This window comes from Amblyomma maculatum, chromosome 8 (genome assembly GCF_055883805.1).
Source record: "Amblyomma maculatum isolate TAMU_Amacu chromosome 8, ASM5588380v1, whole genome shotgun sequence".
NCBI classification, from domain to species: Eukaryota; Metazoa; Arthropoda; class Arachnida; order Ixodida; family Ixodidae; genus Amblyomma; species Amblyomma maculatum.
This window is the reverse complement of record NC_139351.1, coordinates 91,840,373-91,854,191: the sequence shown is the minus strand read 5'-3', so window position 1 is coordinate 91,854,191 and position 13,819 is coordinate 91,840,373. Positions and strand designations below refer to the sequence as shown.

Sequence of the window (13,819 nt, the reverse complement as noted above, 5' to 3'; positions counted from 1 at the left end):
TGTAGCAGTTGAGAGGGAAAACGTCATGGCTGTTTCTAATGGGCAATTTCCAAGACCCATTGCGCAATATCTGTGGCTCTAGATATATCTGCGAAAGGATAATAAATAGATGATTCAATATCTGCCAACAGGGTAGCGGCTTTCCTTGCCCTTGGTGGACACCCTTTAAGTTACCCCATTTCTTTGACTACAAAACGCTGCATCGTATTGTGGACGCACACTGCTACAACCTGGTTTCGACGTGCACTTTCGAATTCATGCACACAAAGAAAACTCTCCACCACATGACTACCTACCTAACGGTTAGTCACCTTATAGCGATGACGGGTCGCTAATTGACAACACCTGGCCACTTCATGTGATGTCTTAGTTCTTCCACTGTGGGCTCTGCTCAAATGCTAAAATGCCAGGACACCTTAGGTGCCGTGCTGCGGCTGCAACAGGGCAGGTGTGTATATCTACACAACAGATGCGCACCTTAAGACATCCGACCGTGTAAGCCATCCTGTGCGGGCTGAGCGTGGGCAGACGTGGAAGACGAGGCCCGTCGCTTGCGTTGACTGCGACAAGTGCTGACTCGATGCACTCGTACGCCAGGACGTTCTCGACCACGCCGTCGGTAGGTGAACCTGCCGGAGCCCGGCATTCGGCGGGGATGTCGGCATCAGACACCAGGTGCCTGAACCGCGCCGGTTACAATGGCAGCCATTATTAGCGTTCGTCACTGTCACTGTAATTGGCTACAATTACAGTTCTTTAAAGTTTTTTTTTTTTGTTCGAGATAATCGTGTTCTCCGTCTTTGGCTAGAGTAACCACACAACAGAGTTCATTTCTTAGTTGTGTCGTGGACCTCTTTTAAGCCCTAAATCTCTGTAGGGAAAAGCGAACTCTTGTCCTATACCTTTCGAGATCTTGTGGTGTTCAGGTAGGCCCTATATAGGGCTCCACTGCATACTTAATCCTGTCGTGGACTCCTTTTAAGCCCCAAATCTCCGTAGTGTAAAGCGAAATCTTGTCCTTATCTTTCGAGATCTTGTGGTCTTCAGTTGCGCCCTATATAGGGCTCCACTGCATACTGCTGACTCAAAACGGATTGTCTGGGTACTTTTTCTAAAGACGGTTTATACTTTGCGTTTGTGCAGCGGCCGTAATATCCGCGCGAATTTCCTAATATTCTCTGTCCTCTTCACTCTCTGTTACATCCTACTGCCATTATGTCATCCATTCACTGTTGTCACTTAAAGGTTGGTTTGGTTTATGGGGTTCAACGTCCTAACGTGACTGAGGTTATAAGAGACACTGTAGTAGATGGCTCCGAAAATTTCATCACTTGGGCTTCTTCAATTGGTGAAAAAATTGCGTCGATCCATGCAGAACACATAAAAGGAAGAAGACGAGACACAGGCGCTACTCACAACTAGAGTTACATTTTTTTTTTTTCACCAATTCAAGTATGCACCAAATAGCCAGAAAAGAGGTGATAATGGGGTTCCTTAATGTCACCTAAAGGAACCACCCGTTATGTTGCATCCGCGTTCATTATAGATGTCTTTACTACTACATTTCATTTTCTTAATTTCAGCTAAGATGCTGTTGACTCGCGTTTGTTTCATGACTCATTAAGCTATCTTGCTGTGTATTTTATTGCTGAGCGTTCTTTTAATTTTCCTTCCTACAACTCGCTATGCTTAGTTTCTTTTTGTGCATTTTCGTTTCTGCCCCATGTGTGAGCACCAGCAAGGTAAGTACAACACGTACTTGTGTTTAGAAGGATGCTTGTAAACTTCCATTCGTGACTTCCGTTCACAAAGAGACGTCAAGAGAACCTTTTGTGTGGTTCCACGAGCTTCTGTGCATTGTCATTACGAAAGCCCATAGTCTAGATTCCGACTCTATACTTGATGTCACTGACAACGTCAAACAGCTTGCGAATACCGGCATATACCCCACTTCTGGCAGAAAAGAAACGAATCTAAAATACGTTCTGTAAAAAAAGTAAATGTTTATGTATTGAATTCAAGAGGAAGAGGTTGCAAATGCGAACTCCGCTGGGGTTGCGCAGTGGTTACGGCGCTCGACTACTGTTCCCAAGGACGCGGGATCGAATCCCGACATCGGCGGCCGCTTTTCGATGGAGGAAAAAAGCAAGGCGCCCGTGTGCTGTGCGATGTCAGTGCCATTAAAGAACCCCAGGTGGTCGAACTTTCCGGAGTCCTCCACTACGGCGTCTCTCATAGCCTGAGTCGCTTTGGAACGTTAAACCCCACAAACCAACCAGGTTGTAAATGCGACCACATGAATGGCTAGATTGACGCCCAGTACACTAAGGGAAGTATCGGGCAGAGAAACGCGAGGAAAGAAAGGGTCGCCAGTGGCACAGGCACGATCATTGTAATCCAGCAAATCACAACGAGGAAACAGAAACAGAGGGAGAACCGTTTTCGTCATTTCAGACACTCGGGTATGCACGTACCACTGAGCAAGGCGCCTTGCAATGAGGTGACCGAGACCGCCGACGTTGGCGGCCGCGGGCCCGTCCGGCGCATAGAAGGGTACCATGAAAAGCGCCGCCGGAACCACGACAGTGCCGTCGGCGGCCACTTCCACGTCAGAGTCGAGCGGGTCAAAGTGCGCATCTGCAGGAGACATACGCTCCCTCCAGGCGGCCACGGCGTTAAGCCAGTCAGCGAGGAACCGGCCGCGGGGCTTCGGAAAGGACGCGTAGAAGGCGTCTAAGCGCTCGGCGTTCTCAGCGTACGAGGGCAGGCCGACAACCAGCCGAAGCGGCGTCTCGAACCTTGATAGCCGGCGCCTTTAGAGGTGTAAGGGAAACAAATTTAACAGCGGTAGTACTAATAGCTTTACTGTACGTGACGTAAAAGCTATAGCAGGATGTGATCCTCCGTATTGCTAACATTAGCCACCTGGACCGGTGCGCTAAGACACTGGGGCTTCCGCTTAGCTGTCTTTCTTCGTGATACAGAGAAATAGCCAGATAACCACTTTCTACTCGAACATTAGTTATCATGATTTGTCACGAGTGTTGAAGGCACACAAAAGAAAATTTGAACACTATGGTGTCTCCGCAGGGGCTGCGTTTCGGTGGAGAAGATACGCAAACGGGTCTGGTGCTGCGCGAAGATCGCCTGGTGGTCTAATTATTCAATAGCCCTTCGCTATGCTATCTCTCCACTCCCAGCCTCCTCACTTCCCTCACGTCTTTCCCCTCATGGGGCTGGGACAGGTAGGTCACCGCCGCTTGCGGCGGGGGCTAGCCTGTCACCGAATTTTTATCTGTTGTAGGCCGTCATGGCACCCGCAACCGTTTCGGTGGTGAACGACGGCTGTTGTTGCGGCGCACGTATTTCTCTCCCTCTTCCTTTTCTTTCTTCTCTATTTTCTCTTCTGTCTGCAGTGGAGGGCTACGGAGCAACTCCTCTTTCTCTCTCTCCACTTTCACCCCCCCTCCATCCCTTCCCTTATGGCGTGGTTGAGGTGTCCATAGAAAACAAGTGAGACAGTTACTGCGTCTTTCCCTTCCTATAAATAAATCAATCTCACTTCCCTCACGGTGCAGTTCGTGTGTACAAAGAGAAGTGCGACATAGACTACGCGTTTTTTTTTTCTTGTAAACCAATTTACAATTTACATTCTACCGCTCGTGTCTGCTTGCCTATGTCACAGATTTCTAATTGCCGCATATTACAGCAATTTCATCTTGTAATATGAAGCAGACACCGCCAAATTGTCTAAAAAGGGACAGCGGTGTGCTATTCGCGGCGAACTAAGGTGCTCTCACTTTTTGCTAAGGCAACCGGCGATCGCGTTGGTCATGGCGGCCGTCTCGGCTCGAGTCCTGTCCGTGATGCGCGGCAGGTAGACTAGGGCAGCCAGTGCCGGTTCCATGACATGCGCAACCATACGCAGGCAGCCGAAGATGAACGTCTCGAGATTAGGCGTCCTAACGGTTGGTAAAGGAAACGCAAGCACAGTATTAAACGGAACCCGGAAAGATCGACACTTTCTGACACGCTGAATTCATCAGGAAAGCACGCTGCCGGGCTAGTTTCATGGTGTCGCATATTTTGAAGAAGTCAAGGTGAAAACTGTAAGAGGGGCAGAAGAAAGCTCGCAGAGTACACGGAATGATCCCACCCGAGGACTGCGCCCACAGTCGCGGGATGTAATCTTTGCAGCGGACACTGCGTCTGCACGGAGGCGAAATGCTAATACCCATACTTGGAAGAAAAATACAAGGACTCTCAGTAACTGATATATAACATACAAATATTGGAGGACGCTTAAGCGTCGCCTTCAAGAGTTCAGCGCGATAACGTTACCGTGCCCTGTTCGCTGTTCTTAAACCCCAATGCTTTGAAGACGATGAAGAAAGCAAATGCGTCTGGTGTACTGCGATTTTATAGAACCCAAGATGACCGAAATCAATGCGCCACCCTCCACTACCACTTTTCTGTTGCCGACAACGTGTCATATCAAACAGTCGAAGTCATTGGTTGGATATCCTCCTTTGAGCAGCATCCGATTAGCCTCATCACATCGTATAACGCTTACCGCGACCGCTTACAAGAATGTAGCCAAGGATATAAACCTACATATTTGCTAATCTGCTCCTATAAATTAAGCTAATTGGAGTCGCTCACAACACAACACCAAAGCGGCAAATGATCCTCAAAGTAGCTCCCCAACCAAAAGCATCGACCGAGCCTCATGACGTCAAGGTTATTTTGCCGATTCGTGGATAATCTTCGTACAACTGCCAATGCTCTGCGAGATGTCCCACTACAGTGAAAGGTTTGGTTTGGTTTGTGGGGTTTAACGTCCCAAAGCGACTCAGGCTATGAGAGACGCCGTAGTGGAGGACTCCGGAAATTTCGACCACCTGGGGTTCTTTAACGTGCACTGACATCGCACAGCACACGGGCGCCTTGTTTTTCGCCTCCATCGAAAAGCGGCCGCCGAGGCCGGGATTCGATCCGGCCGCATTCTTGGGAACAATACTCGAGCGCCGTAACCACTGCGCTGCAAAGGAGATGAGAACTGAGAACGTCATGAGAACTGGTGGAAGCTATTGGTTGGAAAATCTCCGATAAACGTATTCCGTATACAGTGTTATCGAGTTCTGCCCCGCTGTATACGTGGACATACAACGAAGGGTTCCTTTTTCGTTTTTCAAAGTACTATAGCATTTACCGAGGGGCCTCGGCGAATGTGGGCTCGACGAATGGGACTAGTTCATCCAGCACGTGCCAGCTGGTCCAGAGGAACAGCGTGGGGGCCGCCATGTGCTTCCACACGGACTCCAGCACGGCCTTCAGTAATGGGGACTCGAACACGCTTGCGTTGCGCCTGTACGGAGTCTTCTCTTCGACCGCGTCGCCAAACGCATTTTTACTAACACCCGTAAACGCCAGGTCCTTCACCTGCGGCCGCGGGGAAGAAATTGTGGGGGAAGAACTGAAAATCGCGACTGGTGCCAATCAACTATTGCACGTTACGCACGGCACTTTGCGGTGATAGAGAAAAGCCTGGTGACAATTTTCTGAAATTCTAGCGTAGGGATGGTGCTGTGCGGTGTCAGCGCACGTTAAAGATCCACAGATGGTCGAAATTACTCCGCAGCCCTTCTGTGGCTCCTCTTTCTCTTTCCACTTTCACTTCCACCTTCCTCTCTTTGCTTACTGCGTGGGTCAGGCGCCCACATAAACGTTTAAGTGTGACAGATACCGCAACTTTCCCTTCATGTGAACCAATTATTACTATTATTATAGTTAAGGATGACACTTGACAGAGCCGAATAGGGCAGATGGCTCTCTGATTATCAACGGCGCGTTCGGCACTCTAACAGAGAGCAGGCCATAGATGGAGTCCTACCCGAACGACATTATACTCGCACGGAGAAGTAAACGGCCAACATCGCTCTAGCCTTATAAGAAACGGGCACCATTCTAACAAAGAATAGGACAACCGGCCCTCCACGATGCTGTAGGGCATAGAGACACTATAAAGAATAAGAACAGGACCGCCGTACTGTACAAAATACGTATACGGCCGGCACTTCGCTCAACACCGCAAGAACAAGACCGAAGGCTCTCCACCATTGCCGCAAGGTCCAGAGATCGCCTTTGACGTGTAGGGGTGCAAACGCGTTTTTTATGTGTGAAAACTTTTTTGCCCCTCAGTCACCGCGTGTGGTGCACATTGGCCAAGTTGCCGAAACACTGTCAAGGGGTTTACATGAGACCAACAAAGTCGGGTCGGGGAGGCCTGTCGGGCTGAAAACCGACTATCGGGCTCATGGTATAGGTACGCTAGGGGGTTGAGCTAGATGAACGTCGGGTCGGGTTTCGCCAGCCCGACTGCAGGGGGTGGGTTAGCTAGACTCTACCCTATGGGCGAGGGGCATGTAACCGCTGGCGCGTCGGGCAGGCGCCTCCTCTCTTGCCTCCTGCGCCTGGTTCACTTGCTCGACATACGGTGTAGCAGCGATCTTTGCCCGACAGAAACGAGCTCATGTAAACCCGGACGGGTCGGGCTGACTCAGCTCGACAACCGGCTCCCCCCTACCAGATCCGCTTGCGTCGGGCTCATGTATACAAGGTGTGTGACACGCATAGCGAGGTACCATTAGGTAGTGGATCCAGGCGGTGCATGACGTGCCGCTTAATCTCAGTGAGGTTTATCCAAGATCGCGATAGTTGGCACTTTCAGCGTGACACTGAACAGGAACGACGATAAGTCATGAGCATGACAAATCTGATTATCGTCACCCGCAAAGGCTAAGGTGGCAGGAGACCAGATAAACGAATAGATGGCTTTTCTATACGCGCGGGCCAGCTGTGGACTTCACAGAGCGGAAGATGGGTGTGACGTCACGCCTAGCCCACAAACCAGCGGTCCATTTTGTAGTGCACCTTGCTTCGCCCTCAGTCTTACCTGATATGCGCCTTTGTTACAAGTATATACACTATCGCGCACTCGTCAACGCCTAGCAAGGATAATTTAATGTTCATTTTTAAATCTATGGAATGTTCTTTCGCAGTTTTAAGCAACTGGAACGCAGCGCACGGTCGATGGAAAAGAGCGTGTACGACATCTTCGATAAGAATCTCGTAGCTTCGGATAGATCTGCAAGAGACGCATACCGCCTCTTCAGAAACGAGCGCATGACTTTTCGCTGAGAAAAGGCGCCTGGTCAAGCATTTCTGAAGGTCGCTGACGCAAGAACAGAGTACTGAAAACTAAATATTTTGACAGAATTGGCTGCTTTGCTGTAAATTGAGACATCTCTAACCAAAAGTTTCTTCTTTCTTTACCTTTAAAAGTACCGTCGCTTATAGGGCCAACTCGGCTCCTTCGGAGGTGATGGACAGTGGGGAAAGGAGTTCAGAGTTGTGAAGGGTGCAAATTACGGGAGGGCGCCGACTTGAGGTTTTGCAGCCATGGATCATTGGCTATGCATAGGTGGCTATTGGTGCATGTCTTTTCTTAGCTGCGGAAGAGAGAAGTCCTTGGACATACACGGGTCAAGCGGGAGGTTGTCTTGTGTACGGTTGACATTCTTTTGGGTCGTTTGGATATAGCGGGATTAGTCTAACAAGAGTGTTTCTCGATTATTGGTTTTGGTTCCGAGAACGGTGGTTCATGGCCGACACCGTTACTCCACAAATTCAAATCTACCCCCCCCCTCCCCCCCCCCCCCCCCGTTGTTCAACTTTTCTCAACTATACAAACTCATATCTCCCTCTTTCCATCGCGTACTTTAAGCTGCAAAGCAATCTCATTCCTGAATAAGCCCCGCCGGCGTGGTGCAGTGGTAAGACACCCGACTACTGTGCCGGAGTACCCGGGTTCGAACCCAACCTCGTCGGCTGCGTTTCGATGGAGGCGAAACGAAGTGGCGTCCTTGTGCTGTGCGATGTCAGCGCACGTTAAAGATCCCCAGGTGGTCGAAATTACTCCGTAGCCCTCCACTACGGCTCCTCTTTCTCTCTTTCCACTTTCACTCCCATCTTCCTCCCTTCCCTTACGGCGTGGTTGCGGTGTCCACAGAAAACAAGTGAGACAGTTACCACGCCTTTCCCTTCCTATAATTCAATCATTCCTGAATAAGGAGACGATGCGGCCTCGAAATGTCAGGATATTTAAAGTGAAAAAAGTTTTTTAATTGGGGATGTCTGACTACTGCAGAACAGAGCACCGACCACTGACGCCAAAGGGAGCGCAGCGTTTCGATTTGGTACCCATCGTTGTCCAGCGTCCCCTGGTTGGCGTACCTGCTTTACGGCCCTCCTCGCAGGACGAGTATCCCGTACGTGGTATGTTGCCTTGGCGCTGGCCACTGCCGTCTCAATGGCGCGGTAGAGCGCGTACCTCAGCTGCACGAGCTCGATGCGTTGTTCTACGCCAGCCACGTTCATTAGGCTTACCGCATGCCTGCAGAAAGCGCGACGAGCAATCCAGGGGTTACTTCCATCTCCCTGCTGTTTCCGAACTGAGTGGGCCGGTACTTATTTTGCCTTCTCGCTTTATTCGGGCAGCAGGAGGCGTTTGCACGATATCATTCATTTGAAAGCAAGCGTACGAGCCGAGCAGACTCTAGCACAGAACATCGGCCGAAGCCCGCACATCAGAGTTTTCTCAGACGTTTGGAATAGCGCGCGGGAAAAAAATAGCGTCCATAGATAGTGTTCTAATTGGAAAGACACAAACAAATTACGGAAAAAAGATTACAAAGGTTCAACGCTGCTGAATTAAATATTGAGCAAAAGCAGTAGCTGCGGGTGACCGAGCGTTCTTCTTCTCTTTTTCTTCTTCCTCAGCCCACATATGAAGCCCCGCTTTAACCAAGCCGTATGAACGTCCCTTAGTGGCTTATAGGAGTAACGTGAATGTCAGGGTCCTAGCAGGATGATTCTGACATAAGCGTCCAATGTGAAACGAGAGACCCAAGTTGGCAGCTCCTGCCAGACCGTGTGTCACGTTGGGTGTGATGTCACAGCGTCACGTGGGTAAGACGTGGCTGCCGGCCGCGCTACGCTGAAGACTCGAAACCTAGAGTAGTATTGCTTTCGCAGTAAAACTGAGAATGGAGTGTTTTTAAGACGAAAACCTATAGGCTCATGGAACGAAATCCCGTGCGCGAGAGTTGTGCACGGGATCTGCGCGCTGATGTGTCACTTGCTAATAACGAATGTATGAGGGAAATTAGCTGTCAATCATTTTGATGACGTCATCAGAAAATTAAAAATCCTGTCTCCACCGGAAATCGAACCTCCACTCATCTGATCCCCAGCCGAGCGCTTTAACCAACTACGAAACGCCTGGGACCGTGAAACACACATCGTAATTCTCCTTGGCTGCCGTGAGGATGATAGCAGCGATGACAATGACGCTGTAATTAGCAATAATTACAATGATTACAGTAGAAAATATAATTAGGGTGCATATAGTTTATAATGATAATGATGCACCGTGCGCAGCAGCAACGCTCTAGCTTTCGCATTTCTGCAGTGCAGGTTCCACAGTGCTCTCGGAATTTTAGTTCATGCACTTGTTTGCGCCATTGGAACTAGTTTTCCATTGTCCTTCCTGCTTGGACCTCATGATATTCGCAGCATATATAAACAAATAAAAACATGTCTGATGTCTCTGATGAGAATGTTCTTTTTGGTCGTGGCTGGCTGGACCTTGTTCTTCTGGTTCAGCATTAGCATTGCATAAAGAGCACAATACATCCCCGAGCTTGATCTCATGACATCCCTAATTCCTTCTGCTTGTAACAGTATGCCGGAGGCCTTTGCTGGCCTAATTTCCTTCACAAATCGGGCGAGAGCTGAGCGCTTTGAGCGACTGCCAAGCAGCTGGGCAACCCTCCTGCATAACGAGGCCCTTGATGTGTAGCTTGATGTGTAGCAAAGGCACTATTTCATTCTTGTGTGGCAAATGTCCAGATACTCGGCTGTTAAGGAACGCCCCCATTGTGTGATTCATGTGCATGTGAGAGATATGAGAGCACTTCTATATCTTGTGAGGTAGTCACGTGTAAAACTAGTTGTGTTATGCAGTCATTACCTCAATATATTTCGCTATCGCTTTCATCTCCCCTTCTCGTCTTATCAAAGAACCAGCAGTAGGCCAGATGCGCAATTTACTCCTGCCGGCCTCTCCATATTTGCCCTAATAAATGTCGTCCTTGTTAATGATAAAGTTGGCGAGAAACACGGAGTGTCGCATTGTCGTTTTCCTTCTGTTAATCCACCGTGGACTCGTCAACATCAGATGCAAAATACGACCGCACCGCCCGACTCACCCCATGTCTGTCCTTCTGGACAGCGCCACCTGCAACGCTCCACCGTCAAAATCCACGGCCAGCGAATGCGCCGCGCGAGGACGAATCCTGAGGAGGGCGCTGAGCCCGTAGGCGTAGGCCAGCTCAACGTGCAGCGCCAGCACATTGTCGGCTGCCGTTGGCGCGCCTGGAGGAGGGTTGTACAGAAAGAGGTTGAGGTTCTGCATCAGCTGCCTCAGGACGGCGTGCCGTGACCTCCTTGATCCTCGGATGGCCATGCAGTCTCTTAAGAGCATGGCGGCCTTGATGCGTGCGCCGTCGCCAGGAACGAGGGCATATTTCTCCGCGGTCAGCGCCAGCTTTAGGTAGGAAAGCATAAGCTCCTGGATGCAAGACTGATAGTTAAGGTCCATCTAACCATCAGTCATGTTATCAGCCCTAATGTCACCGATAGTGCTCACATATGACATGACAGTGGGTCCCGTGACCCATGATCAGCGTAACCATCAGAATATTTTAGGTTAATAAGCCACATGACCTGTTCATTGTGATTCATGGTGCCTATTAAACCCCTTTCCATCACCATTTTCCGAATTATTTCTCCACTCAGCGTGGACGTGAATGTCCATTTGTTTTCAAGCCACGTGTAGACGAAAGGATCGAGTGCGTATTCCTTGCCCGCTCGGCACAGCGCCACTTGCATCTTCGACATACCCTGTCCACGACGCTCCCTCCAGGTCCGCTGAAGCGACCGCACACGTAGTCGTCGAAGTTGCGACACGGTTCCACCAGCGGGTTCAGCGAATCGCGGAAGAAGTCCGCTGTGGCCAGGCAGCCCGGCGAGTAGCAGACGCTGCCGTCGTCGCCTTCTGGTGGTGGCAGCGGCAGCGAGGTCACAGGTTCGCTTCCCTTCACCAACGCGAACAGCAGGAACCCCATGAGGCCCACGGCAGCCCCGAACAGGGCGCCAGCACACCATACCGCCGCCGCAGTTGGCGCCGAGAAGTCGTCGCGGATGGCCACGTTTTGCTGATCCTCCTCTTGCTGCTGCTGCTGGAACCGGCGGGTAAAATCGTTCCCAACGCCGATAAGGCAGCTTGCAACATGCAACCAGAAGTGTGCAACTTCATAAAAGCTTTCAACCCAATAAGGTTACCCACAAATAAAACCAGCCATTTCATAGCCTGCCGCAACACAAAGACATTGGACATTTTTCAGTCTTCTGCGCAGTTGTAGCATTCAATGGCGAATAATGGAAACGTCCTTGAAGCTACATTTATAGATACCAAGATGCTTTGTTGGGCGAGTTGGTAAACACCCATTGTTAAACAGCGGGAACAGGAAGACACAGGACAAAATACAAGGAAGCCACAGTACAAGCGCTTGTACTCTGGCTTCTTAGTATTTTGTCCTGTGTCTTCCTGTTCCCGCTGTTTAACAATGGATGTTTACCAACTCACCCAACAAAGCATCTTGGTATCTATAAATGTAGCTTCAAGGACGTTTCCATTATTCGCCATTGAATACTACAACTGCGCAGAAGACAATGGATTTATAGATGCGCAGTGTCGGAACTCTAGATATAGCCACGAGCAGGCGTGGGAAACCTTATGGGGTTTCAAAAGTTCATGAGGTCGCCTGCATCTACATGGAACTAAAAATTTCGCCTAGACACTTGCTAATATGCGATGCAATTCAAGAATGAATTGGCAAACGCCCCGCAATACTGAGGGCCTCCCATTAATGGTATCGATTGATTTTCGAAAAGTTGTGGCCAGCCGCCTTACGGCTGCGAGCGTGAATCTAGCTTTACTAGCTGCTGTGGAACACCTAAGGTGATCAACGGAGAGGTCATGGCAATAGGTTGGCGCCATTGGCTGGAGGGCCTCCTTTGGGGGATATCTGATGCTTTTATGTGCACTGTATTCGTCTATACCATATAGGTAGTGCTAGGCTAGGGAAGTCTTCACGTGCGCATCGGCAGACGCGTCCGCACTTGGTCAACATGTGTGCGCAGGTAATTGACATTTTGCACTATACCTACAACTTATTAAAACTCCGTTATGCTGAACAACCTAATACCTGTCTTCAGAGTCAGAATATACGAGCAATTAAGTGTTGCTATCGGCTCTGTAACTCTGGGGCTATCAACAATATCAGGCATGCAGAAGAATACGGACAAAGCCTGATTTATACCATCACAATAGACCTGAAATATCGCAGCTCCTTTTTGATGCTGCATGGACAGAATATGCGGCTACGACGGTATTTTCAGTCGACTGGTGGCCGTCGACTGATGGAAGACAAGCTGTCGTTTAGGATGAAATAACCTATAGCACTCTGAGAATCATTACGTGAATTACACACTAAAAGAAAAAACTCATTAACCAGAACTTTTAAGCTTTCGTAGTGTTTTTACGTGTTATAGACGACGAGAAGTAATTGATTTCGCTCCCCCTTACTCCTACCTGTCCCCCTTGCTGTCCCTCTACTTTGCGCCGCAGCAGTTCAGGTGCTTCCGCTGGACACTTGCGATAGAAGATACCGGGGCCGGCAAAACTCTTTTTACTTCCTTCTCGGAATTATTTAAAAATTTAAATTATTTAAAGGTCACGCAACAAGAACAGTAAGTGGGATCATATGACCCTGCTGTTATAAACCAGTTCGAGATGTACCACACCCTGAATGAGGCATCCCAAACATCGTCTACTGGAATAAATATTACAACCGGCTGTCTTGGCGCAGATATCAGGGTGACTGAGCAGAATTTAGAAGACACGAAATGATGCCCTGCGATTATTCAGGCCGAATTCAAGAGCCATCGAGCGAGAGAGAAAGTGATGATCTTCAGACTCTTTTAGGGGAATTTCGGGATATATCCGGCACATACCTGAAGAGGATCTGCGGATCCTGCGTCGAACATCGGCTTGTTCTTTTCGTCTTCCTCTTCTTCGCATGAATTGCTGCTGTTACATTTGGGGTCGCGAGTGCCGGGGTAGCGTACCGCTGCGGCGCGCGGCCCCTCGGTAGCGTTGGCCTGGCGGCTCCGTGGACGGCGGACGGCATCAAAGGTGCCAGCAAAGACGAGGCGTCTTTTAACGAAACAACCTTTACTGTAACATCAGGAAGAAACGGGCAGTGAAGCTGACCCGGAGAGATTACAGACACTCTCACACAGCTGGTGTCTAGCGTCGTGCCAACGGCGCGTCAAAGTAGTCTCTGTCCCAGCGGAGTCGGCCGCTGCTTTTTATAGGTTTTCCCGTTCACAGGGAAAGGGTAAACCCTCACAGGAAAGGGAGAGCCAAACATGTTGGTTCACGACGAATGACTCAATCGCAGGTGTTCCGAACTCATCTCCTCCACCTCCTGCAGACAGGAGAGGGCGATGCACTTTCCCTCGAGCTCCAGGCTTGGCCAGCTTTTGCACACACACGCACGCACACACATTTGGCGCGTGGCAGGAACACGCTGAGACTTGTCGGCAGTGTTGCCAATTTAGCGGTTTTCCG

The 13,819-nt window shown here is 49.7% G+C and overlaps 1 protein-coding gene across 1 annotated transcript; it reads right to left on the bottom strand.

Annotated features, from left to right (window-relative positions):
* Positions 1–366: 366 nt before the first annotated feature.
* On the bottom strand, positions 367–12,165 carry LOC146181801 (uncharacterized). The gene is made up of 8 exons (XM_084575849.1): positions 12,098–12,165; positions 11,025–11,406; positions 10,332–10,693; positions 8,296–8,455; positions 5,213–5,442; positions 3,801–3,962; positions 2,475–2,813; positions 367–679 (listed from the first exon to the last, which is right to left on the bottom strand). Exons 1-8 carry the CDS (start codon positions 12,163–12,165, stop codon positions 367–369), a joined length of 2,016 nt encoding a protein of 671 aa, XP_084431975.1.
* Between the last annotated feature and the right edge of the window lie 1,654 nt (positions 12,166–13,819).

Excerpts from the sequence above, each read along its gene's own strand:
- LOC146181801 (XM_084575849.1), bottom strand. The coding sequence starts at position 12,165 with ATGACCTCTCCGTTGATCACCTTAGGTGTTCCACAGCAGCTAGTAAAG. Across the intron at positions 10,694-11,024 it reads GAGGGAGCGTCGTGGACAGG|GAGCTTATGCTTTCCTACCT; the intron begins GTATGTCGAAGA and ends TCTTGCATCCAG. Across the intron at positions 2,814-3,800 it reads GCCGGTTGCCTTAGCAAAAA|GCGCCGGCTATCAAGGTTCG; the intron begins GTGAGAGCACCT and ends ACACCTCTAAAG.